Below are 26,413 nucleotides of genomic sequence, written 5' to 3' on the forward strand. Positions count from 1 at the left end.
CCTTTTTTCTCAGCTACAGTTCTCAGGAAAACATTTACCTGATGAGGACACATGTGGAGCATGCTCAACTTATCCTTCCAGAGAACCTATGATCTACTTTGTATTTGGTTGTGTTAGAGTTTCCCAGTCTTAAATTTGTTTTGTATTCTTTTGTTTGTCTTTTGATCCTCATTTGATTTTTGCCATGGCATTGTTTATAACTTTGGCATCTTTGGCAAAAAAAGGGACAAAACTCAAGAATGGTAAAAGTAAAGCTATTCAAATTTGAACATGATTAAGTGCTATGGTGATAAGCATTGTGAATGAGTTTCATAACATTTGGTTGAGACAAACTTAAGTAAGAGAATGTTATGGCAGGGCATACCTGTATACATACTTGCAAGGGACATAAAGCAAACATCAATTTTTGTCATTAACAAACACAGTGTTATAAAATCTAAATGATAAATTTATCTTATCAGTGTGTATTGGATATATTATGCAACAATCTATCTGTTTATTTTCAATTAAATTGAAATTTCAGAATGAAAGTTCATTTTTAAGATAACAGAATTGTATCATGGGATCGATCATCAGCTGATTTTATCTATAAATAACAATAGCTTCCTTTCATAATTTATATTGACAGAGAAGTATCATTATTACATGTTCAAAAGGATATAGTGACGTTTTACTATTTACATGTAGTTATGGCTCAGAAGCCTTCAACATGCCAACTTTGTGAAGTAGAGACAAATATTGAGTGGAAATGCTATGAGTGTGATATACTATTCTGTGATGGCTGCAAAATCAAGATTCATTCAAAGTTAAAAATTTCCGATAGTCATCATGTTTTGAACATTAAGACTTGCAGAGAAGAAGATTCTGAGATATTTAAGAGGGCGGAGCTAAAGAACAAACCATGTGAGAAACACATAAAACAGAAGTGCATTTTTTACTGTTGTGATTGCAATAAAATGATTTGTGCGGCTTGTTTACCGGAGTCCCATTCAAATCACAAATTCAAGGAGATAGAAGAAGCTTTCGATCAAAAACTGGCTGAAATAAAAAGTATCAGAGAAAAAACAGAAAAAGAATTCCAGGTCATCGAAAGAGATTCAGAAACATTTGAAAAATTCCTTGCTTGTGCAAATGAAAGTTACAATATTGAGGTCATAAAAATATTTTGTCAATTTTCTGTTCTGAAAATATTTTTGGAGAAAAAAACTAATGCTTTGATAGAAAATCTACAATATGTGAAAAAAGAAGCAGACACCAAAATTTCAAAAGAGAAAGCTTCGTTACAGGAGCTCAGGCAAAATTTATTGCAAAGAACTGAAAAAATTGACAAGACACTGAAATCTTTCCAACCTGAGGAAGTTTTTAACATTTTACTAGAAATGAATAAGGAGATTCTTCCAACTTATAGTACTAATGTAGGAAAGCTTTTTCATTTTATGTCTTATTTGGATATTGAAATGATAGATTTTGACTCTATTGGGGAATCTGAAATTACAAGACAATATGTGGACATGGATTTCGAAACAAGAGAAAGGTTTGTGCTGGATTTGCAGGGAAGTATTGCTGGGATATCTATTTGTAGGAAGGACAATACCATGGCTTGGATATATAATAATCAAAACACACTCAGAAAGATATACATAGCTGAACATGGTAGTACTGCTAAGATCATCAAAGAAATCAAGGTTAAAGTTCAAGATATTTCAGTGGACCAAGGAGGCATTCTTTTTGTTCTTTTGAAGGACAGTACCCAAATTAAAACACTTGCAAAGAAAAAAAGTTTTAAAATATTTCGTGACATGACACCTTACCATCCAATCAGCATCCATATTACAAAGGACAACGAAATCATAGTAGGTCTTATTAAGGATGAAGTAAGTAAGGTTGTTATTCTGTCAAGATCAGGAGAAGAAAAGCAGACATTAGAATTTGAAAAAGAAAACAAAAGATTATTTTCATATCCATGTAAAATAACTTCAACTACCAACGGGGACATCTGGGTTGTAGATTGTCAACAAGATAGTGCAGGGAGAGTGGTAATTATTAAAACAGATGGTCATTTTAAGTTTATAGACAAAGCAAATATTTCCAATGAAGACTTTTGTCCTATAGACATAACAACAACTTCAACGGGTCATGTCATAGTCTTGAATTCTAAATACCATAAGATGTGTGTTTACACCGAGGAGGGTGAATATTTGACTCACGAATATCTTATAAGCATGTTTAAAGAATTCATCGATGAGAAGAAAAGAGATGGGATTTTGAAATTTTCGAAGTTTCCATTGCCACTGGAATTTCATCACTTTGCACAATATTTGTCATTTGCTCTGTGTATTGATGCAGGCAAAAATGGACTTTTACTTGTTGGTGGCGAAAAAACGAACATAGGTTTTTTAGAAAAATCACCAGGATTATGTGTTGTTAAAATGAAAACATCTGACAGTATTTAAAATATTTAGACATTAAATGTAATTATGAACTTGAATCCTTATCTTGTAGTCGTTTTTAATGTATAATTGCCAAAAAAAAAACTTCATTAATTATTCTATTGTCAATGTTGTTTTTCATAATTTTGAAATAAAAATTAAAATTAGCGGGTTCAAACAGTTCAATGTGTAAAATTCATAAATTCAATCCCTTTCGGTGTTTTTCAAAATCAAAATTAAAATAAAAGAGACTCTTTAAATCAGACATTTTCAGATTCATTGTGCTATTTTGTGGTAGTCAGTTTTCTATTGGTTGATGAAGTCAGAGTACCTGTAAACAACTGCTGACCTTTGGTAAGAAAGATATTAATCCTAGTCAATAAAGATTGGAGTCAAGCTTACCTGCTTCTTGTGGGATTCGAAACTCACAACCTCAGTGTTCAGACTGGCTGTGATACAGTAGTTCAACTAGATATTTATTTACCTTCTAACTCAGTTCCCACAGGTATTGCTATTGACCTCCGGACCCTGCCTCGTGTGAACACTTTAGATAAGGATCCCAGACTGATCCTCTTTTTCTTCTTGGTTTCAGACGATGTTTCACTGATTGGTAATGATATACTACTTTTATTTTGACTGTCAATCAATGGCGTCAGGGAGTTACTACGATCTCTCAATTCTTTTGGCGTACCAAATTGCGCTAGAAAAGAAATAAAAAACTTTACAAATAAAACGATTGTGCAGATATATCGAAATAAAAATGAGAATGAAAACGGGGAATGTGTCAAAGAGACAATAACCCAACCATAAAGCAGACGACAGCCAAAGGCCACCAATGGGTCTTCAATGCAGCGAGAAACTCCCGCTACATAGACTACATACTAGACATTATAAAACTACATACTTGACATTGATAATGTGTAAAGAATATTTTTTTAGAAGTTTGGGTCATTGGCCTTCTTTAGATTCTCAAATTTGGATCACTGGTATTCTTCAAAATCTTAAGTTTGGACCACTGGCCTTCTTCAGATTCTCTTAAGTTAGTTAAAGAGACACTGGCCTTCCTTAGAAGAAAAATAATATAGTCTGAAGTCAAAAGTTCGTAATAGGAAAAAAACTAAGCTGACTTATAATTAACAGAACATAAATAATACCATCAAAACTTGAGTCGTTATGTGTGAGGTTAGCTGACAATGGTGGTGTTTCGTATGGTGGCAGATCTTCACTGTTGGGTGTGGTACAGCGTATGGTGGGTGGCGTGGACGGCACATGTAAAGTATACCCAGTCTTCACTGCTTGTTCTTTCATCTACAAAATACCATTTATATTTTTATCAAAGTTTTAAAAAAAAAGGAATTTCAAATTGATGTTGAAACTGATAGATTTATGGTATTGATTATCTCCCATTAATAACTTATTATGGATTCACTTTATTTTCAGCTATCAATTTTTTTTAAATTTTGCCAAAGGAACATTCTTTCCATCAAAATTTACGATTTTGAAATATTAAATTTTCTTATTTATTAATTTTTAATAATTTTAAACACTTTAAAAAATGTTTAGACAGTCTTTTATAAACAAATTTGACGACATCTGCTACGCCCTTAAAAATAGACAGCATTCTTCTGTGGCATTTTGTTCTTACCACAGAAAGTTCCATTTCTAACTTTTTAATGTGTTGCTCTTTGGATTCAAGTTGTGTGCGTAGGATTACAGCCCTTTCCTGAGCATCCCGTGCTTGTTTGATTATCTCCCATTTCTCCTGTTCAGTGTCCTCTCTTTCACGGGCCAACTGAAAAATACAATGTATAACATCATTTACAGCCGATTGCATTGAGTGTGTAGGCAAATGTAATATCTTTGGTTAGCTTGCTTGCTAGCTGAACCATGAAGTCATTATTAGGTTATCCTCCTTTAAGAGTAGACTAGTAAAGGAGGGTAGTATATCTACATAATAATGACTTTATGGTTCAGCTAGCAAGCAAGTTAACCAAGGATGTTACCTTTGCTTACACACTTAATGTAATTGGCTGTAATGTATGATGATCAAGATTTATATTATCATGCAGTACTATAAAGAAATGGTTGTCAGGAAAACAAAATCAATTTGAAAATCTTTTGTTCAAAATATGCAGGGTGTACTATTGAGAAAAACAAATTTTATGAACAGAAAAAATACAATAGTCATATATATACAAAGCCTAGGCTCTATGTTGAAGATTGTACCTTGACCTATAATGGTTTACTTTATAATTTTTACTTGGATGGAGAGTTGTCTCATTGGCACTCATACCACATCTTCCTATATCCATAAACAAAATTTGTTCGTGATGAGAAGGTTTTATACTGATTTAAATGAGCAGGAAATATGTGCTGGAAATAACTATTAAATGGTAAGCTCATGATGAAAACTATCAAAAGAGAAATATAAAAGAACACTTAGGGAAGATCACTCACAAACATGCTTAAGCCCACAATATTCTTTAAGTGCCTGTCCAAAGTCAGAAGTCTGTAGTTAAGTGGTTGTCGTGGTTTCATGTCTGTCATATTTGCATTAGTAAATTATAAATTAAGACTGTTAGTGTTTTCACTTGAGTTGTTTTATATATTTTCATGTCTTGACCTTATATTAGGCAATACACAGTTATGATTTTTTTCTCATTGTTCAAGGCTGTTTGATTGCCTGTAATTGCATACATTCACTTCATTCAAACTTAAATGGTGGATAGTTGTCTCATTGGCACTCATACCACATCTTCCTATATCTATGTATGAGTAACAGAAAATGTTAGTATCATAAAATCAAACAAACCACAAAGTTCCTTCAAATTGTTAAAAAAAGTCAGTTGAAAAATCAAATCTTTCTTCTGCAGAAAAAGTTTTTTTTGTATGAATATGTCTCATGTCAATTTTTTTTCTTCAAAGATGTCTACCTGTTTTATGGTTTCGTCATTTTCTGCCATTTTCTGTTGATAATTTCTGATAAAGTCCCGTAACTCTGTCTCTTTATCCTCCAGTGTGGTGTACAACTGTTTCATCTGGTTCAGAAGCTCTAACTTTTCTGCCTTTAATCTCTTTCTGTCAGATTTCATTGCTGTAATATAAAAATATATCATGATTTAAAACACTCAGGTGATGGAGTTGTTCTGTGCACTTGATTATGATTTCAACAATAATTGACAACTATAGAAAAAGTCATATGGCCAGTTGAAGGACGCCTCCGGGTGCGGGAATTTCTCGCTACATTGAAGACCTGTTGGTGACCTTCTGCTGTTGTTTTTTTCTATGGTCGGGTTGTTGTCTCTTTGGCACATTCCCCATTTCCATTCTCAATTTTATGATACTGCAGTCTTTTAAAGAATGGCCTGCTTAAATGTATTTTGAATTTGTTGCACATCTTCAAAGTTTCAAATAAGGATACATTGACCTGAGACAAACAAACTCTCAACCATAGTAGTCATAGTTCAAACAGAATATTGATTTCAATAGTGCTTTATTGTTTTTCAAAAAGGGGTTGGTATGGCCTACTGTTCTGGGAGCTTTATGGTGCATAAACACTAGTATATCTTTAAAATTGGTAATCTGGTGTGTAGGTGCATGTATAACTAAAGGTACCAGTCTTGTATTACAACTCCAGTTTCCGGTGCATGTCAAAACAATGAGGAAAACAAAATAGTCCATTTTTTTCCAAATAATTTTCTGGACTCAATTTTTTTTGTTTGATTATAGGTTTATGCTGAATTGAAATATATATATAGATTTTAAAAAAAAAATTGCATCTTTTTGGGGATATCAATCCAGGAAAGGTTACTGGAAGTGGTGCGGCCTAGTAAAAACAGCAAACAGAAAGTAGAAAAAAAATGTTGACTTCAGGTTTACGTTACTTTTTATTCTTCATTGCATGACCCACTTTTTTTCTATTAAATCACAATTTCACATTATTTTTTTTATTTTCAAAGATCAGCTGTTTTGCATGTAAGCCTATGGAGCAGTCAATTACAAGACTGCAACCTCAAACCTACTCTGTTCATACAGGACAATTAGAGTTATTTCCCCTGGACCTAACTACGAGGTGGAAAATTAACCCAATGAAATGTTTGTGTATTTTAAATACCTAAATAGTATCGTTAACATCATTTAAATTTTATAAGGAGGTTATTTATTACTGTATGCTTATAAGAGAACAAAACTTTACATTTTTCATTGCATGGCCTTTTATAGCTTCATTGCTGTATGGGCTTTGCTGATTGTTGAATCTGTACCATGACGTATAGTTGTTAATTTCTGTGTCATTTAGTCGCTTGCAGAGAGTTATTTCATTTGCAATAATACATACCTGCACAAAATATTATTATATTTTTTTTCATCATATTTTTAACTCTGGCTTTCAAAAGGGAATGCATGATTTACAAGAAACTATTTGTCATGAGGAATTTGGTTATCAAAACTTAGATAAAAACAGACACTTCGAACAGCTGCGAGTATCTTATAACTTTCTGTAGTAGAAAGCACATTTAAATCCTTTTTTCAAAATTATGTGGTGTCTTTTATTTCCATAAAATTGAGAATGGAAATGGGGAATGTGTCAAAGACACAACAACCTGACCATAGAACAGACAACAGCAGAAGGTCATTAATAGGTCTTAAATGCAGCAAGAAACTACCGCACCCATGTTTGATTCATTAGACATAGTGTTGGTAGCTGGACAGATCAAGATTTTATAATGTGTTTTACTTCTATGAAATGAGAAAAGGGTGAATTTAATGAGCATGAAAAAAGAACCTGTAATCACATTTTGTGCCTGCATGTACCAAGTCATGCGTTTTTCTTTACAATAGAGAATTGAGTCAGTAAAAGTGTCAAAGAGACAACTACTCAACCATAGAGCAGAAAGCAGCTAAAGACCAACCATGGGTCTTCAACGATGTGGGAAAATCAAACTCCTGGACTCACGGTCATAAAACTTTCGAGCATGATTTTTGTACTCACTCGAAAATCAACCAATCAAATTGCTGGATTTCATGTTTCGAGCATGATTTTTGTGCTCCGAGCACTGAGCAAAGTTTTATGCCTTCAAGGCCAGAAGTCTGCTTTAGCCAGCGCTTTGCTTTGTTTGTATGTTTGTTTTGGCAATTCCTGTTATCCTTTTTATGTGTTATTATTAGCATACAGGCTACCAATATTTCAGAACTGGTTCCTTGTTACAACTTACCCTGTAATGCCTCCTTTGCTCTATTAAGCTCCTGTTTAGTCTGAATTAGTTCTAGTTTCAGTTCACCATATTTACTTATATCACAGTTTATATCTTTGCCATTTTCTTGTGAAGATAAAATGTCATTCTGAGCTTTCAGCCGAGAGTTCTCTTCTTTTAATTGTTTCATTTCATTATCTTCATCGACTCTTTGTTTGGGATTTATATCTGTAAAACAGAGAATACATGTAATTATATGAATACCAAACATTGTCTTATTATAAATACTTCTAGCTATGAAACCAGGTTTAATCCACCATTTTCAACATGAGGAAATGCCTGTACCAAGTCAGAAACATGACAGTAATGTTTACAATTGGTTTGATGTGCTTGAGCTTTTGATTTTGCCATTTGATAAAGGACTTTCTGTTGAATTTTCCTTAAAGTTTGGTATTTTTAGTATTTTACTTTTTTCTTTTCTGGAAAGAGAATGGTAATGATTGGTCATAGTGTATTTATTTGGTAATGCTTGGTCATAGTGTATTTATTTATGACTCAACATCCATGTCTTTGTACCAAACCAAACTCAGCTACTCAGTGCAGCCCTTAAATTGATAAATATTTTTCATCAACTAGTCACTGGGACCTGGGTTACCAATTGGTCTAGGTAGTGATACTTTTGAAGTGTCTCAGGATGTGTTTATTTTTCGCTTATTTTGTTCCTTAAGGATTTCTCTTCTATTTACAGTGCTGTAAATTCAGAAATTATTGTGTGCATTTATTATTGTTATTTTGTCATTTTAGACTAAGATGTGGCTCTGAATTTTAACTTTTGCATATATTTAGAGAAATCCTATTTGATTCATATAAAAAATTTCAAAATGCAGTTTGGATAATTACAGGTATAAATAAACCTGAAGCATTTTTCGCAATAGTTTCTGAATTTACAGAATCAATTTTTCAATTCAAATTTTTTTAATTTCACCAGAGACTGTTTTTCGAATCATTATCTATATTAAAAGTAACAGCTGGCACAATATTGTAAAAGACCAGAAAAATTTTGCACTTTATAACATTTATAAAATGTTTGATTCTTTTTTTTTTAAGTTAAAAATACCATACAATAATCCATCAGTTTCCTGAAATAGGTTATCATGATGGTAATTTTTTCTGAACACAGATGCTTAATAAGATTATAAAAATATGTGGCTTTACTTATTAAATCTTCAATTAAAAAGTTCAAAAATACCCCAAAACAGATGCCTTTTGAATGATAATAAAAGTATTATTATTAGTTATCCTGTGTTTATTTCATAATCTTTTCCTTTGAAATAAGATATGACCTTTTAACCTTGTAGATGTTAAATCAGATGAGGTATAGAGGATGAAATTATAAACTGAACAAACTTGTTTTTGTTCTCCTTATCCAACTATCCAGAAATCTCTATTTATCTTTTATCGTTGCATAATTATGTATGAATTGATAAACAAACAAAACAGTCAAACTCTATGAAAAAGTTTTACAAATTTTATTTGCTAGAAAAAAAAAAAAAAATTTAACCAAACAGAACAAATAAAACAAACATGTGCCTGAGGACATGAATGCCCCTGCTTTATAAATTTCAGCTTCAAACAAGTGAAAATGGGAGGGATGGATGGACAAAATGATAGAAAGACAGAATTAAGGGCAAAAGATAGAAAGTTGGAAGGACACAAGGTCAAGGGTAACACTTGAAGCCCTTTATATCTTTCTGCCCATTATTCTTTATTTTGTAAAATACTCACGTTCGTCATCACACTTTGTCCCACAATCCTGTTGAGGTGTTGATTCAGTTATTTCACTAATTTCTGTTAACTTTTTATTCGTGTCCAGCAATTCGGCTCGTAATGAATTCACTTCCTGGTTGGCAGCGTTTATTGATCCGTCGATTCTCGCAGCTAATTTCTTATTATCCTCCACCATCTTACGGAATTTACTCTGAGCGTCGTGCAGAAGTCGTCTAATCAAAACCATAGACGACTTCAGTGTGTCCTGATGTTTTGGTGACAAGTCTGTGTCAAAGGAGATTTCGCCATTTCTTGGTCGGAAAATGTATTCCACAATTTGATCATTAAGACAATCCAGTGACTGGATAGCTGAAAAATAAAGAACGAAATGATTTTACCTCCTGGTTAGCAGCATTTATTGAACATAAATCTGTAAAATAAAGAACACAAATTTGGTTAGTCCAGAAATGAAGTGATCAATGATTTTAATTCAAAGAAACTTATTCACCAAATTAAGTATCAAATCTGGTCTCAACAAGATTTTTGATTTTTTTGATTTTTGGTGTTTTAACGCCACTTTTAAGCAACGCATTTAGGCTATTTGGTGGCGGCCAGTTTCATTGGTGGAGGAAGCCGGAGTGCCTGGAGAAAACCAAAGACCTTCGATAGGAAAACTGACAATCCTAGTCAATTAAGATTGAAGTCGAGTGCACCTGCACGAGCAGGATTCGAACTCACAACCTCAGTGTTGACTGGCTTATGATTACAGTAGTAACTACTTAGACCACTTGGCCACCAAGGTCCCGGTCTCATCAAGAAGATACAAAGTTGAACTAATAAGTGGTTACATGTTACATAAAGCATCAAGCACAGAAGTCATTTTATTTAGGACATGACAAAAAATGGATGAAAATATAATTGCTGGACATATAAAAGAAAAGATAAGGTGAAGGCAAGCAAGTGGGGGATATCATCTTTTATTCTAATGAAACTGAACAAAAATACTTAATAATGAGTTATCTCCCTTATGAGTTTGACTGTCCCTCTGGTATCTTTCGTCCCTCTTTTATGCAAGTATCAAATCACAGTTATTCTCCCTTTTAAATTGCAATATATATATATATCAAGGAATATTATATATCCTAAACATAAAATATTAATGGATTAAATGATTGAGGTTTTCAGCCATTTTCAGCCCTATTGTTGGCAGAAACTGGACTGTCTGGAGAGAATCACCAATTTCTGCAGGAAAACTGACAATCCTTGTCAAATAAAAGAGTAGGATTATTATTCCACCATTTAAATTAAAGTTAGACACTAGTCGCAGCAATTATCCACTGTCTTCTGTTCTTATATTTTAAGAAAAAAAAACCTTAATTTACAAATTAAGACCTTAAATGCCTCCTTCTATAAATTGATGATAAACTGTTTTTCAAACAACAAAGCATGTTAATTTTTAACCTTCATGTATATAGCTCCAGGTTAATTCATATTTGATTGCATGCGAATCAATTTCACCAGAAATATCTTTCAGTACATTTCATATTAATGTTTTTGTTTCTTTACATTTTCTAAAGAATGCATGTTTCTATAAAGAGGTTATTACTGTTAATTTGTTATAAATATCAATAAATTTCATGTTATCTCACAGATCATAGATATTACGCATCTTTCAGATAGACATACATGTTTGAAATTACATTTCTGATTGCCGGATTGAGTAACAAAATATAATGCATAAAACTTCTTCAAGTCTATAATGTACAGTTTAAAATAATGATCGTATTACGTCAGAATTTCAATTCTAAAGGATAAAATTGAATACACATCCTATAATCATACAATTAACTGTGTAAATAGAAACATAATTGGTAATAAATATAGTAATCTATTCCGTAATATACAAGTTTTGTAGATAAATTTCCTGCTTATCCTTAACTTAATCTAAAAGGTTAAATTGTATTTCAGACACAACTATTATTTCAAAGGAGACAACCTTCAAATATATCTGCATCTAACATTGAATATAGTACTGAATTATATAAACAAACAGAAATGAATTTGTATGTATGTTTCCAAAAACTTTTCTTGGTGGGACCACTTATTACAACTTCCAACTAACAGTGGCTGAACTAGAATAATGAGTGTTTGGTGTATCACTGGAAAAGGGCAAAAGTATTTCATTAATAATCAGGCAGGCCAGACAGTCAAATTCAGAAAATGTAAAAAAAAAACCAAAAAAACAACAATTGATCTACCCTGCCCTAAATATTCAAGACATGTATATCTGCTGACTTTGTGTCTTTTTAGTCAATATGGTATACACCCAAATCTTTCTTATTTTATCTTGCTCTAGCTTACCTCTCAAACTCTTGTTATATTTGATTTGGATTTTTGGTGTTTTAAAGCCACTTTTAAGCTCTGCATTTAGGCTATTTCGTGGCGGTCAGTTTTTACTGGTGGAGGAAGCCTCAGTGTCCGGAGAAAACCACTGACCTTCGATAGGAAAACTGACAATCCTAGTCAATTAAGATTGGAGTCGAGTGCACCAGCACATGCGGGTGTCAAACTCACAACCCCAGTGTTGACTGGCTAGTGATTACAGAAGTAACTACTTAGACCACTCGGCCACCAAGTCCCCTATATCTTTTATATATAATGTAATTACAATCTAAATTAAGTATGTACATACATTATTGAACTTTCAGACACACTAATAACCAAGGAAATGAATTATTAAGCACGGACATTCATCCTCACTATTAATTCCATACTGGATGAACTTCCCCAGAAAAGATACATCACGATATGATCTGTGGTACATGTACCTGTATTCAATCCTGACTGAATCTGATAACTTTTAAGACAGGAAATGAAAACAGATGACAATTTTCTTTTAAGACTCCAACAAAAATGTAACCAGTGAAACCTCTTCTTTTTCTATATCTAATATCTGTTCTTTTTGATAATGGCATTTAGATAAATCTCTCAAAAATACTGGTCTAACCTCTGATTTCTATTAAGCTCAAATAATTATCTGATACAGTTCCATGAAAAGAATTTAACATTTAAATAGGAAATCTTAAAATTTTAAATCCAGGTATGAGTAAAAACAGAGCATAAATAGACTGTAGCTTAAAAGACTTAACATTTAGGTATACCTCTTGGAATATGATTCTTACATAATCTGGAAAATCACTTCAATTAGTTATATGAAATATTATATAATTAAGTACAATTTCATTGATTGATTTCCGAGTTGGATTTTGTATCTCATAAATTTTCCTCAAATTTAATCCTCAATGGGTATCAGTATCCAATGTAAAGTCACTATATAAACATTGGATATATCATCTTATACTAAAAGCTCATCCCAATCTAAAAGCTATAAATAATTGTGTCCAATGTTGATTCTTCCAAATACGATTCACTAAAATCAATTCCTAACTGAGATGAATTTCCGATACATTTCATGTTCAAGTACCTGTATCCCGCTAAGAATCGGACACTCTTCCTTTATGGTAACGTATCACTCAAGAAAAAATGCTTCTAATGAGAACTGACATTCTCTAAAACATTTCACATATACAGTAAAACCTGGCTAAACCAAATCCTACATAAACCAAAAACCTGTATAAACCAAACATGTTCTAAAGCACCGTCATATCAAATTGTATGTGTTTTGAACCTGATAAAACCAAACATCAGCCAAAACCAAACAAAATCTTAAGTCCCAAAGAGGTTCAGTTTAACAGGTGTCACAGTATATATCAAGCTCAAGACAACCACACAGTTTCCCACTTCAAATCTGAATCCTTTTTTTAAGGTAATGGATCACTCAAGAAAAACGTTTCCGAAAAGAACTGATGAATTCAACACTTTTTTATACATCAATTCCACTGATAACGCTGATCGGCAATAAAAAGTATTCAATTCACAAATTAAATTCTTTATGAAGCTATGATAAAAATCTGAACTTTCTAAGCCATCTTTATTTCTAACGATTTAAAACACAAAATGGATTTCTGATATATTGTATCTCCTTTAATCGTAAGGATTATAAGTACCTGTAATCAGCTTCGATTCCGATACCCTTCATTAAATATAATCGCCAATTTAAGTATGTAAATTGCAGATGTTAATTTCACATCTAAGTCTTACCTTTCTGAAATAGACGTTTAATCAAGTTTTGAAATCTATAATCATGGAATCGTTAACATCTAATGGGCTCTAAATTTTTATCTCTAAATTTTTATCTCGTCTTTAAAAATTGCACAGATTTTACAAAACTCAAACATGAATCACCGATACATTTCTTGTTTCTAGCAGAGTGTAAACTTTGAACGATTTCATTTTTAAAATTTATTGACCCTTGTAAAGTGTGAACACATTTCCATGATGAAGTGATATTAATGAAGTAATGATGAAGAAATCAGCTCTTTAAAGTTTATGCGATATATAATACTTTTATATTTACATACTATTAAATATCATTAATTTTTTGTAAATATTTACATAGTAAAATCTGTTTCAAAAGTATAAATTTATCTGGTATATATGTTTTACATATTAAATAAATTACGTATGTAAATTTTTTTTTTTAATCTTGAAGTTTTGAGAACTAATTTATCAAGAAAAGTCATGATTTTCTCAGATCAAAAGAATTGTAAGATTCTCATCACTTTAAAAAAAAAAAAGATATATATAGCTGAAGGCAACCATTCTACATATGTATATCATACATTTCAATTTGGTATACTCAGAAAAAAAACTTCTAACAAGGATGTTTTGCAGCTGTTAATAAAATATGCACAAAAATTCCATGGAAAACTAAAATTTGTTGTACTGTTAGTTTAAATAACCAGTGACAAATATCTCATAACAATACTAGAAAAACTTACAGTAAAAGTAAATAAGAATTAAAAAGGCTCTACAATTTTGCATTCATCTTGATTGAAGGAATAATAACTGGACAGGCATTTAAAGATGAACTGGGTTATAATGAAATAGGTCAGCTACTACAATCAAAACCAAAAATGACTATTTGTAAGGATTCTTATTTGTTACATCTTCTGACATCAGACTCGGACTTCTCTTGAACTGAATTTTAATGTGCGTATTGTTATGCGTTTACTTTTCTTCATTGGCTAGAGGTATAGGGGGAGGGTTGAGATCTCACAAACATGTTTAACCCCGCCGTATTTTTGCGCCTGTCCCAAGTCAGGAGCCTCTGGCCTTTGTTAGTCTTGTATTATTATAATTTTAGTTTCTAGTGTACAATTTGGAAATTAGTATGGCGTTCATTATCACTGAACTAGTATATATTTGTATAGGGGCCAGTTGAAGGACGCCTCCGGGTGCGGGAATTTCTCGCTTCATTGAAGACCTGTTGGTGACCTTCTGCTGTTGTTTTTTTCTATGGTCGGGTTGTTGTCTCTTTGGCACATTCCCCATTTCCATTCTCAATTTTATTGTACTGATTTAGGCAGCAGATAAATATGAAATAAAATCACTGAGACAGCAACCCAACAAAACAGAAATAACTAACAGAGTAAGACATCCTAAGTCAGGTCCTAAGACATTTAGACAAGACTTGAGGAAGTTACCTAAGTGCCATGACCTTCAGTAGGAAAACTTACAATCCTTAACAAGTCAACTAAGATTGGAGTTGAACACAGAACCCGCAAGGTTTGAACTAACAACCTGAGAGTTGGCAGACTAGTGATATGATTGGTCAACTACCGGTACATTCGGTCCGATAAAGGTCCCAACCAAACAGATGCCCAGGCTAGTGATACAATAAGTGAACCACTTAGAACATTCAGTCTGATAGAGGTCCCAACCAAACAGATGCCCAGGCTAGTGATACAATAAGTGAACCACTTAGAACATTCAGTCTGATAGAGGTCCCAACCAAACAGATGCCCAGGCTAGTGATACAATAAGTGAACCACTTAGAACATTCAGTCTGATAGAGGTCCCAACCAAACAGATGCCCAGGCTAGTGATACAATAAGTGAACCACTTAGAACATTCGGTCTGATAAAGGTCCCAACCAAACAGATGCCCAGGCTAGTGATACAATAAGTGAACCACTTAGAACATTCGGTCTGATAAAGGTCCCAACAAAACAGATGCCCAGGCTAGTGATACAATAAGTGAACCACTTAGAACATTCGGTCTGATAAAGGTCCCAACCAAACAGATGCCCAGGCTAGTGATACAATAAGTGAACCACTTAGAACATTCAGTCTGATAGAGGTCCCAACCAATCAGATGCCCAGACTAGTGATACAATAAGTGAACCACTTAGAACATTCAGTCTGATAGGGGTCCCAACCAAACAGATGCCCAGACTAGTGATACAATAAGTGAACCACTTAGAACATTCAGTCTGATAAAGGTCCCAACCAAACAGATGCCCAGACTAGTGATACAATAAGTGAACCACTTAGAACAAATTCAGTCTGATAGAGGTCCCAACCAAACAGATGCCCAGGCTAGTGATACAATAAGTGAACCACTTAGAACATTTGGTCTGATAAAGGTCCCAACCAAACAGATGCCCAGGCTAGTGATACAATAAGTGAACCACTTAGAACATTCGGTCTGATAAAGGTCCCAACCAAACAGATGCCCATCAGCTTGTTATATTGGTGGACCTCACATGAGATATCTAAGTGACAGTATTTCTATCCCCCAGTCAACTTTTAAGGTTGATATGAAAAAATTAGAAATCAACTCCAGATCTATCAAAATGTTTTTCCCTTCTTGTACGCCTCATATATTTGGTTCAAGACAACTGTTCCCCTAAGATTTTCAAAAATGGAAATAATTATGAAAAATTTTACATCAATAATTTTATAAACTGCGTAATATTTAAACCACTATGTTGGGTTTAACAAAGATGTTCATAAAAATAACGATAAGATTTCTCACAAAACTAATTCAGCTCGAGAAAATTAATAGTTCTTTTTTACTTCCACCACACCTTATTACTGACTATAACTTTGGATGATACATTAAGATTTGTGTTTAAGATTGCCATTAAAAACAATTGTTTTTTTTTCTATCTTTTGCATCAGATTGCCTTGCCATACAATGCACTTTGCTTTCAGAAGCAGAAGAATGCAATCTTTGTACGAGATACACCCTTGAGGGCATTAACCCAGATTGTGTGTATCTAATTTACACCAAGATAAAATTGTCAATTCAAAATTTCATTAATTTATAGCAGGGGTCTTTCAGCAATTTGACCATATGTTATTGAAATGCATGAGAAATGCAGGGTACCTAATTTCATTTAACATTTACATCTTGGTGTAAGTATCGTTAATTACGTCTCCTGTTCCGATAGCTATTAATAGAATGTGCAGCTCACACTCAAAACAAAAATTTGTAAAGACCATGAACAACAAGCAATAATAACAAAAGATCTCATCTTATCAAGCAGGCATTTACTTCTTTTTTTTACGAAATACTAAATTAGGATAGATTTAATTAGAATAAAAAATTTACTTAAAAAATATAAATCCTTATATAGATATGTAGACTATACTTACTATCATACATGAATGAGTGTTATTTATTATGATACCTACTTAAAATTCTTTAATTTGTATACTATTAAGTACATAACTGGTTTGTATAGGATGGGTGCAGGAAACTATCAGTTAGTTCAAAATGTAAAACTGTTCAAGTGTCTTAGGTGGATCATAGTGCAACAGCTCATTGTTGGGTGTCTGTCTTAAATTATAAATTATCATATAACTTGGGTGGTTTTAAGATTGTTGGTCTGCTGTTACTTATCATGTTGTTCATGTTGTTTATTCTTTAGTTTTCTATGTTGTGTCATGTGTACTATTGTTTTTCTGTTTGTCTTTTTCATTTTTAGCCATGGCGTTGTCAGTTTGTTTTAGATTTATGAGTTTGACTGTCCCTTTGGTATCTTTCGTCCCTCTTTTAAAGTGTCTAATGGGTGGATCATAGTAACAGCTCATTGTTGGGTGTCTGTCTATTATCATATAACTTAGGTGGTTTGAAGATTGTTGGTCTGCTGTTTCTTATCATGTTAAAGTGTCTAATGGGTGGATCATAGTAACAATTCATTGTTGGGTGTCTGTCTATTATCGTATAACTTGGGTGGTTTTAAGATTGTTGGTCTGCTGTTTCTTAATTATCATGTTAAAGTGTCTAATGGGTGGATCATAGTAACAGCTCATTGTTGGGTGTCTGTCTATCATATTATATTTCTTGGGTGGATCAAAGATTGTTAGGTTGCTGTTTCAGATCATTATCTTAAATTTCCTTTTATTCATAATTTTTTATAATCTTGATGCTCCTTTTAATTATGATTTGTATAGTCATTCATAATATAACTATATCAGCAGTGAATATTAGATACTATAAAAAAGAAGATGTGGTATGACTGCCAATGAGACAACTAATAATCCACAAAAGACCAAAATGACACAGACATTATCAACTATAGGTCACTGTACGGCCTTCAACAATGAGCAAAGCCCATACCGCATAGTCAGCTATAACAGGCCCTGATAAGACAATGTAAAACAATTCAATCGAGAAAACTAACAGCCTTATTTATGTAAAAAAAAAAAAATGAACGAAAAACAAATATGTAACACATAAACAACACCCATTAAAATGTTTTATGCTGCATGGTTCAGATTGATGGAGGCAGTCTAATATAGTACCCGGAGAACCAGTGTGCCCTTCTTCAATAAGAAAATAGGCAATATATATACTAGTAATTAATGCTGCAAATTAATTCTTGTTGCTTCCTTCTTCAGCATTCTTAGACAGTCACAAGTTATGATATTTTTTGTCATCCATTAAAATAGGCATTTTAACAAGAATGTGTCCATAGTAACACGGATGCCCCACTCCCACTATCATTTTCTATGTTCAGTGGACCGTGAAATTGGGGTCAAAACTTTAATTTGGAATTAAAATTGGAAAGATCATATCATAGGGAACATGTGTTCTAAGTTTCAAGTTGATGTAACTTTAACTTCATAACAAAACTACCTTGACCAAAAACTTTAACCTGAACTTTGCACTATCATTTTCTATGTTCAGTGGACCATGAAATTGGGGTAAAAACTATAATTTGGCATTAAAATTAGAAAGATCATATCATAGGGAACATGTGTATTTTAAAAGTTTCAGGTTGATTGGACTTCAGCTTCATCAAAAACTACCTCGATCAAAAACTTTAACCTGAAGCGAAAGGACGGACGCACAGACGGACGTACGGACGAACAGAGGCACAGACCAGAAAACATAATGCCCCTCTACTATCGTAGGTGGGGCATAAAAAATCTGTAGACGATTGCTGTCTGATCTATTCAGTTATGAGGGGGATGGGGATCCCCGTCTATTCTTAGATTTTTGACACAATGAAAGTCATACATTTTGTATCATATCAGTGGAATTTGTTGAACCTCTGAATGTCATTGAGCAGTGGCGGATCCAAGGGGGGTCCGGGGTTTTTTCCAACCCCCTTTTTTTGGCCGATCAATGCATTTGATTGGGAGCATATAGTTGGATACCCCCCCCCCCCCTTTTTTAAATGGCTTGATCCACCGGGTGACTGTTGGGATATTTTGAAAAGTCATTTATTTATTATTTTTAAACTGAAAGTCAACCTCTAGATATCATTTAAGTTATTTGAGTCTGTGGGTTGCTGTATCATTGAAGACGTTACCAAACATATCATTTTTTATTACATCACAGTTAATTCATTGTGAGTATGAATATGTAACCCATCAGTCATTCAACCCTTAACCCTGAATATTAGAGAAAAATGCTGGCAACATGAAATGTACACTGGCTGATTGATGTTGGTGTAAACTTCACATAATTAAGAAATGTACAACTTATTTATAGAAACAGATAAGAGGGTATGATAAAGACAGGTTAATAAAGCAGTCAGCTTATTTTTAGATCTTTTATTTACATACAACTGCCAACATTTATATCTAGGAGTTAATTAGTAAACAAAGATGTCTACACCTGTTGATTATAGAAATTCTGAATAATTTGCCATAATTTGAGATTATTAAACCATAACTTCCCAATAGTTTTGTCTATATGCACAGATGTCTTTTTCACTCCAATTACTTGTATTCAATGTTGGGGGTATCTTACACCGGTTCTATAAAGATGTGCATTCAGAGTTTAATTACTGAGCTTGATAAAGACAATACAGTGACGGATCCAGAGGTGGATTCTGGGGGTTGAAACATCTCCCTTCCCTTTTTTTTGGACAATCAATGTATTGGAATGGGGACATACAGTTTGAACCCCTCCCCCTTTTAAAAATAGCTGGATCCGCCCCTGCTATATATAAGCTTAAACTTACTAGCATGATCTGAACAAAATTGTTCTCCATTGAAATTTTGAAATATACAAGGAGGATTTTAATTTCAAATCAAGTCTGACATGTACTTTGCAAACTAGTTCTCTTTTTAATAAAAAAAAAAAAAAAGGGGGGGGGGGGTTGCATCAAGGCAATAAATATCTGAACACAAAATTCAATAAGCCTCAGATTTGCTTTGCAAACTATTTCCATACTCAGTTTTCAAATTAATGAGAGGAAAAATAGATTAACAAGGGGATATTGTTAGCAACAAAGATTTCAAATGATATAAAGATCTTTAAGATAGTAAGCAGCTATGACTCAACTCCTCTTTACAACTGCATGATGTATCATAATTCAAAAATAAAATAAAATCAAGATATATTATTGCAGAAATAAAAGAATTTTGGTTCATCCTTATCCACTATGAATTTGGTCTGTTGATTTATTGCTTGGATGATTCTATGCAGACCAAGGTAAAAAAAGAACTTAAGGGGAGCAGATGGAAAACAAAAGAGGGGAGGGAGGTCACAATTAATGGAAATAGTACAAATTCTAAAATGTCTTAATCAACTGCTCAACCATTCATTATAAGTTATCTCAAATTCTTTGCAGGAGAAACAAAAATTTCTGATTTTCACAACAAAAATCTAGAAGGTGATAATTAATGCAAAAGATTTTCAAAATCTGTTAAAAATTTATAAAGCTGCTTTTGTTTTTTTAAGTTTAAAAAAAATGTGTGGCTCTGAGGGTGCTCTTGCTTTGTAAATTTTAAATTGTGGATAAATACTATAATATACTAAATTAGTTTTGTTATATATATAAATTTGATAAAAACAGCTTACATATTACAAATAAGATGACTGGAATGACTTTCAATGAGACATCTAGCTATCTTAGCTTGCAGTTACAAAGGATTTAAAAGGTAGAAAATATAAGGTCAAGAGGCCTCTTACAATGAGCAAAACCACATACTGCATAACATGCAATACTGTGGATTCATTATTATTCGGTGGATACCAATTTTCGTGGTTTTCGTGGGTACAGGTGAACCACGAATTCAAATGTTCAACGAATACACTTATTAAATAGGTTTTGTATACAGAGATTGGCAAAACCACGAAATTAAATATCCACGAATATGCAAAATTTCAGCAATCCACGAAAATTGATACCCACGAAAATAAATGAATTTACAGTAATCTTAAATTAAGGCCCAGACAGGAGAAAATGCAACAGCAAAACAATTCAAATGAGAAAACCAACAGTTTGATTTATGTACAAAACAATCAACGAAAAACAAATTTGATGTCAGCTGTAAGCATCTGCAATTATCATTCTTAGCTGATTAATGTAGTCAATTATCAACAAGCAAAAATCATAAGATCTTAAAAATAAAATAAATAAAACTTACAGAATTTTTTGTTTGTAAATCCTTCATGTGAAACGATTTTAATAAATCTCTCCATACAATGAAATGATCAACATTCTTACTGTCAATTTTTTTTTCAGCAGCTATGCCAAACTTTTTACAATATCAACTTTAAGTCAGAAATTAAGTATGATATATAAGTCGACAGTGCTAACAAAAATATAGTGGCACCTGGCAAATTCGTAGATAAAATTCTGTAAAATCATGATATATCTTACTCTAACTTCTGTATATATCTTGATAATCATCTGACTAGGTTACAGTGACTCAATTTTATTTCCCATCCATCAATTCTTGCAATAATATTGTTTTCAAGATAAAATTTTAAATGTTTTGATGAAAATCTCCATGAATAAAAAACAATTATGATGAGTTATCTCCCCTCTACCCAGATTTTAGAAATTTAACCGGCTTTTAAACTTTATTGATTCCTTATATTCAATGCTTTCTAAAATTTACCCTACACAAACAATATTAAGCATAAATTTGTAAAAAGAATTGAGTAATGGGATGCAGTTAGTGTATTAGCAGTTAGCTGGAGGTTGGAGAGAATCTACTAATTAAAGTTAAAACTAACAGTGTATAAAATTAGTCAACTCAAAACCGTGTAAAAGTTCAAAATCAGGGGATAAAGTGGTATAATTAGGTAAATGGCTAAAAGGTCAACATTTCTATATAAAGATGAAAATTTTTAAAAAAATCATCCAGTTTGGTTTTTTGGAGAAACAAACTGGGTTCATTTATTCGAGATTCAAAACATTCTAAATAGCAACAACTACTTATAATCCAAAATTTCATCCAAGTAGTCATCTTTTGTGGTTTTAACTTATTCTTAGGTTGCTGTCTATAATTGACGTGTTAAACTTTTTATCTTAAAGTATATATTTACATTAAATCTATGATGAACTGTGTTGTGGCTAAAATGTAACAGGAGAATAAAATGTTTTTTCAGTGATATTATTAGACTTCATAGTTTTACCATTATTACATGAACAACCACAAAATCAACAAAAGTTGATAAACCAAACAGTAGCTCCTTGACTTAACATATCAAAGTGATAAAATACCTAAATAACAAAAATTCTGATGAAAGATAAAATGTGTTTACCTTAGAAATAAAATTATATATCCTAACAGTTGTTGATGATAAAAGCAGTATATCAATTAACACTGTGGCCTTGAAATCTCTACTCATCTTTTTTCTTCCCACAAGAAGTATACATTCAATGAAGGCATTCAAAACATTAGAGAAGGATGGTTAGAGATTAAAAATTAGGATTTTCTGAGCAAATTTATGTCATCTTTCAAGAAGAGGCGACAGAAATATTTTATTTTGTATTTATAGATCTACTTTTGACCACCTTGAGACAATAAGCAAGCTTCAACCTCAATCAGGGTTTCTTTCATTTTAATGACCTCAGTAAGTTGTCTCTGGACTCACAAACTCGACTTTAACAGTCACAATATTAACAAAACGTTGACTTTAACAGTGCTTATTTGTTTTCAAGAGGGGGTTCGTCCGAACCCCCCAAACCCCCCTGGCTACGGGTATGGTGCAAATGAGACAATTGAATCCACTAGAGTCTAAATGACATAGATCTAGTGAACAAGCTTAAGTATAGGTCATTATTATAGGCCTTGAAGCTTCCATTTCACAACGAAGTGGAAGATATTCAGAAATGTTACTGCAACCTGCTTCTATCTTAAAGCTTTTAAAATGATTGAGATAACTTCTGCAAGACCAACCAGCAAGGAAATGCTACTGCCCCCCTGAAATATTTTGGAGAAACTTATAATCAAAGCAGTTCTATCAACATAATTATTTTTTACTATATAATTTTTTGTTACTAAACATGATACATATATATGTCAAATAGTGTAAAACAATTTCCGTGGAAGACACTGAAAAACAAATATTTACTCAATGACTGTCCTTGCAATAAACTGTCACCTCGTCTTAATTTGTAAACAATACATGCCCCTGAAGTAGGGCTTAAATCATCCATCTTGGTCTTAGATTATCCATTTAATCTACAAGACATTCTATGAATATAACTGTCCATTAAAAAAAAACTGACTTTGCCTTAACTTGTAAACATATTACAAGCAGTCTGAAGTAGGGTTAATTAAATCCTTAAGATATATTATCCTTTTTCATCCTAATTTTATTACTATCCATGCAAAATCACTTAGTCTTAATTGGTAAGCAAATAATAATAAATACATGTGTTTGAACTTTGAAGTACTGCTTAAATCTTTATAATATAAATCCATCTTCATCTTAAATGATCTGAATATTCTACAACTGTCTGTTAAAAAACTGATCTTGTATCTTTACCTTGCAGCCTCAACGAAGTTACGGTTTAAATCCTAGAAGACAATTAATCCACATTCTTTATATCCTAGAAGACCTTCCTTTTAAATTATCGGTATATTATTCTATGAAAAAACTGACCTTGCAACAATACACGCAGCCTCAAGTTACAGCTTAAAATAGTTATCCATCTCCATCTTAAATTATCGGCATTTATAAAACTGACAAATATTTACAAACAAAATTCTACAAGACAGAGAAATATAGTTCTTACCTTTAGTTTACATATAGATGTGTTAATCAGTGGTTTTACATGAAAACATTTTCATCTTGTATAGTGGTAATCAACAAAAGCCCCTTAGGCCATATATAAGTTATTGTATACTACAAACTAATCATGATTTTATCATGTAACCTAATCATCAGCAATGAGTGAGTTTTCTCGTTTGACCTCACATCAGAAAGGTCGTAGCCTATTAGCAGATTATTAGTTATGATTTAACAATTGAAAAGCATCTTATTTCTGGAGGAATTTAACAATAATTCCATATCATACACTTCACTAAATCTTATCTAATAAAACATTTGGCCTAGAAAATTTGTTTGTTTAAACACTTAAACTCTACTTCAACTTGGTGGTCAATTCTTTTTTAAATTCATTTTAGTTTGCTTATATAGTTTATCAAATATACATAATGTTTATTTGATGCAAAAAAGTATTAACATAACTGACCAAGGGGGAGGTCCGTAAACACTGCAAAAAATTAAATGTTAGACTATATCAAGACACTAATGGAAAACAATTATCAGTATTCCTGATTTTGTACATCTTCGCTAGCCAAGAGTAACGATCAAATTCCCTCCTCTCCGCCCTTGGAGGATTGGGGAGGGTAGTGGATCATAACCCTTCGTTGGCTAGCGAAGATGGATTTAGTGCAGACGTTTTCAGAAGAACCTCAGGTTTTATAGCTAGCTATACATCCCACTTGCATGCAATTGTTTATAATTTGTTAAATTACCTCCCTTATTGTTTACTTACATAACAATTTTAGGTAGGGATTGAATTTTCAATCCATTTTTTATGTCCAAATTGCATGTTGCCATTAAAAATGTGCAGTATAATGCACATAAGCAATTTGCATTTGTCAAAAAAATTAAATAATAAATCACTCTGTTATTAATGATTCCCACCCCCCTCATCTTACTTATAAATCTTCCAAATATATAGTAAGCAATGATCTATGATAAGAAATTCTATCAGATGCATATGTTATATCTTGAAGGAAGAAAACAACCCAGAAAATAAATGATGTTGGCCTGACTGACTATGTAACACACATTCCTAAGACAATCATGCTGTTTATTATTATTGATAAGTAAATATCATCAATGTCTGACAGCTATGATGCATTTACTGGTACCTATGGGTGTAGGATATTCATTTAAACCAGTTACATATGTATAAGTTGTCTCCCTTGAGAATTCATTGCAAAGGTTATGCTGATGTAATTTGTGATGCAACATGTATAATTTATGTTACATAGAGACATTGTTTTGTGGCAAAATCTTTAATTATTAATGTAGTATTGAAAATGTGTCTTTGAACATTAATGATTTATACTCATTAAATATTTTATCCCAAATTCATAATTACACTACACTTAAAAATACCATTGAAAATTCATTGTCTTGTTTAAAAGACCAAATGCATATGCCCACTATAACTCTCACAAGTGTTAATGGCTGTTTAACATGGAAAAATATTGCATTCATATTCAGATGAAAAACAGGTTATATAATATAAACACTAGAGTTTTATATATAAGGATTGCAAGGTACATGTATAATATTATATTCAGGTTAGATGGTATGACTACTAGAGGTTCTGCAGGGAAAATTATGAATTTATATATTTGCCACTAGTCTTGCATAAATCCATGCTTTGGTAACCTAAAACCCAAATATATCTAATCTAAAAAAGACAAAATAGGTGTGCAATGGTATTTAATTCAATTATGGAGAAGATTCTGAGAAAAAATTCTTCAAATTTTCATGATGTACTATTGAGTTGTTTTATAAACCTTGACTGGCTGTTTTAGCCCTCGCATGGTCACTTCTGATTATGGATGTAGGAAAAGGGGGAAAATATATGCATATAGTAGTGTGCACATTGATTTTCTGACGGAAACTGTGAAAATGATAAACATAAGTGGTGGCGAAATAGCTTTATATGATTAAGATTGTGAAAAAGCTTTAAATAAATTGTAATCCCAATTTAGAAGGAGTAAAGTAGGATATAAAGTAAAACATTGGTTTTTTTTGGCCAACAACATAAGTTACTGTCATCAAATGAGAGGTTTAGCGCTATAAAACCAGGTTTAATCCACCATTTTCTACATTTGAAAATGCCTGTACCAAGTCAGGAATATGACAGTTCTTGTCCATTCGTTTTTGATGCGTTTTGTTATTTGATTTTGCCATGTGATTATGGACTTTCCGAATTGATTTTCCTCTAAGTTCAGTATTTTTGTGATTTTACTTTTTACAAGTTTAAGACGAGAAAATACTGCAAGAGCAGACTAAATCTTCCAAAACAGAAATATTCAAACAAATTCATGTGTCATAAAATTTTAAGCTGCTTTTCAGGTGGGTAGGAAGGTTACATAAAACAACTTCAATGTTATTTCTGGCCTAACATTTCATATTCTTCATTTGTTGTCCTTAAACATTTTAAAATTTCAGAAATCCAAAATGGCAACTTTTTTCATTCTAGATCTTATATAGATATTAGGCTAAAAATAGTATCTCTGAAATAATTAAGAGTAAATCTGACATGGAATTTCCAGACCCAAGAAAATTACTAATTTAAAGTCAACTGGTTTTCCATATCACTCTTTC

The 26,413-nt window shown here is 32.4% G+C and overlaps 2 protein-coding genes across 16 annotated transcripts in view; one reads left to right on the top strand and one right to left on the bottom strand.

Annotated features, from left to right (window-relative positions):
• LOC139501048 (kazrin-like) overlaps positions 1–26,413 on the bottom strand; it is a 74,975-nt gene that overhangs the window by 16,144 nt on the left and 32,418 nt on the right. For 10 of the 15 annotated variants that reach the window (XR_011658443.1, XR_011658445.1, XM_071290005.1 and 7 more), the window contains 6 exons: positions 9,407–9,757; positions 7,643–7,849; positions 5,363–5,523; positions 4,075–4,221; positions 3,584–3,737; positions 2,914–3,129 (listed from right to left, as the gene is read on the bottom strand). Coding sequence is in view for 12 of the 15 variants with exons in the window: in XM_071290005.1 (XP_071146106.1) it covers positions 2,914–3,129; positions 3,584–3,737; positions 4,075–4,221; positions 5,363–5,523; positions 7,643–7,849; positions 9,407–9,757 (1,236 nt within the window). In the remaining 3 variants the exon portion in view is untranslated. Of the gene's footprint in view, positions 1–2,913; positions 3,130–3,583; positions 3,738–4,074; positions 4,222–5,362; positions 5,524–7,642; positions 7,850–9,406; positions 9,758–12,080; positions 12,519–12,624; positions 12,713–23,656; positions 23,734–23,789; positions 23,926–26,413 lie in introns of those variants that run through there. The other 5 variants (XR_011658444.1, XM_071290012.1, XM_071290010.1 and 2 more) reach the window with 4 other exon arrangements.
• Positions 768–2,488, top strand: LOC139501050 (uncharacterized). Its single transcript, XM_071290018.1, has one exon. It carries the CDS (start codon positions 957–959, stop codon positions 2,451–2,453), a length of 1,497 nt encoding a protein of 498 aa, XP_071146119.1. The 5' UTR covers positions 768–956; the 3' UTR covers positions 2,454–2,488.

This window comes from Mytilus edulis, chromosome 13 (genome assembly GCF_963676685.1).
Source record: "Mytilus edulis chromosome 13, xbMytEdul2.2, whole genome shotgun sequence".
Lineage (NCBI taxonomy): Eukaryota > Metazoa > Mollusca > Bivalvia > Mytilida > Mytilidae > Mytilus > Mytilus edulis.

Coding starts and splice junctions, on each gene's coding strand:
- LOC139501050 (XM_071290018.1), top strand. CDS start 957: ATGATTTGTGCGGCTTGTTTACCGGAGTCCCATTCAAATCACAAATTC.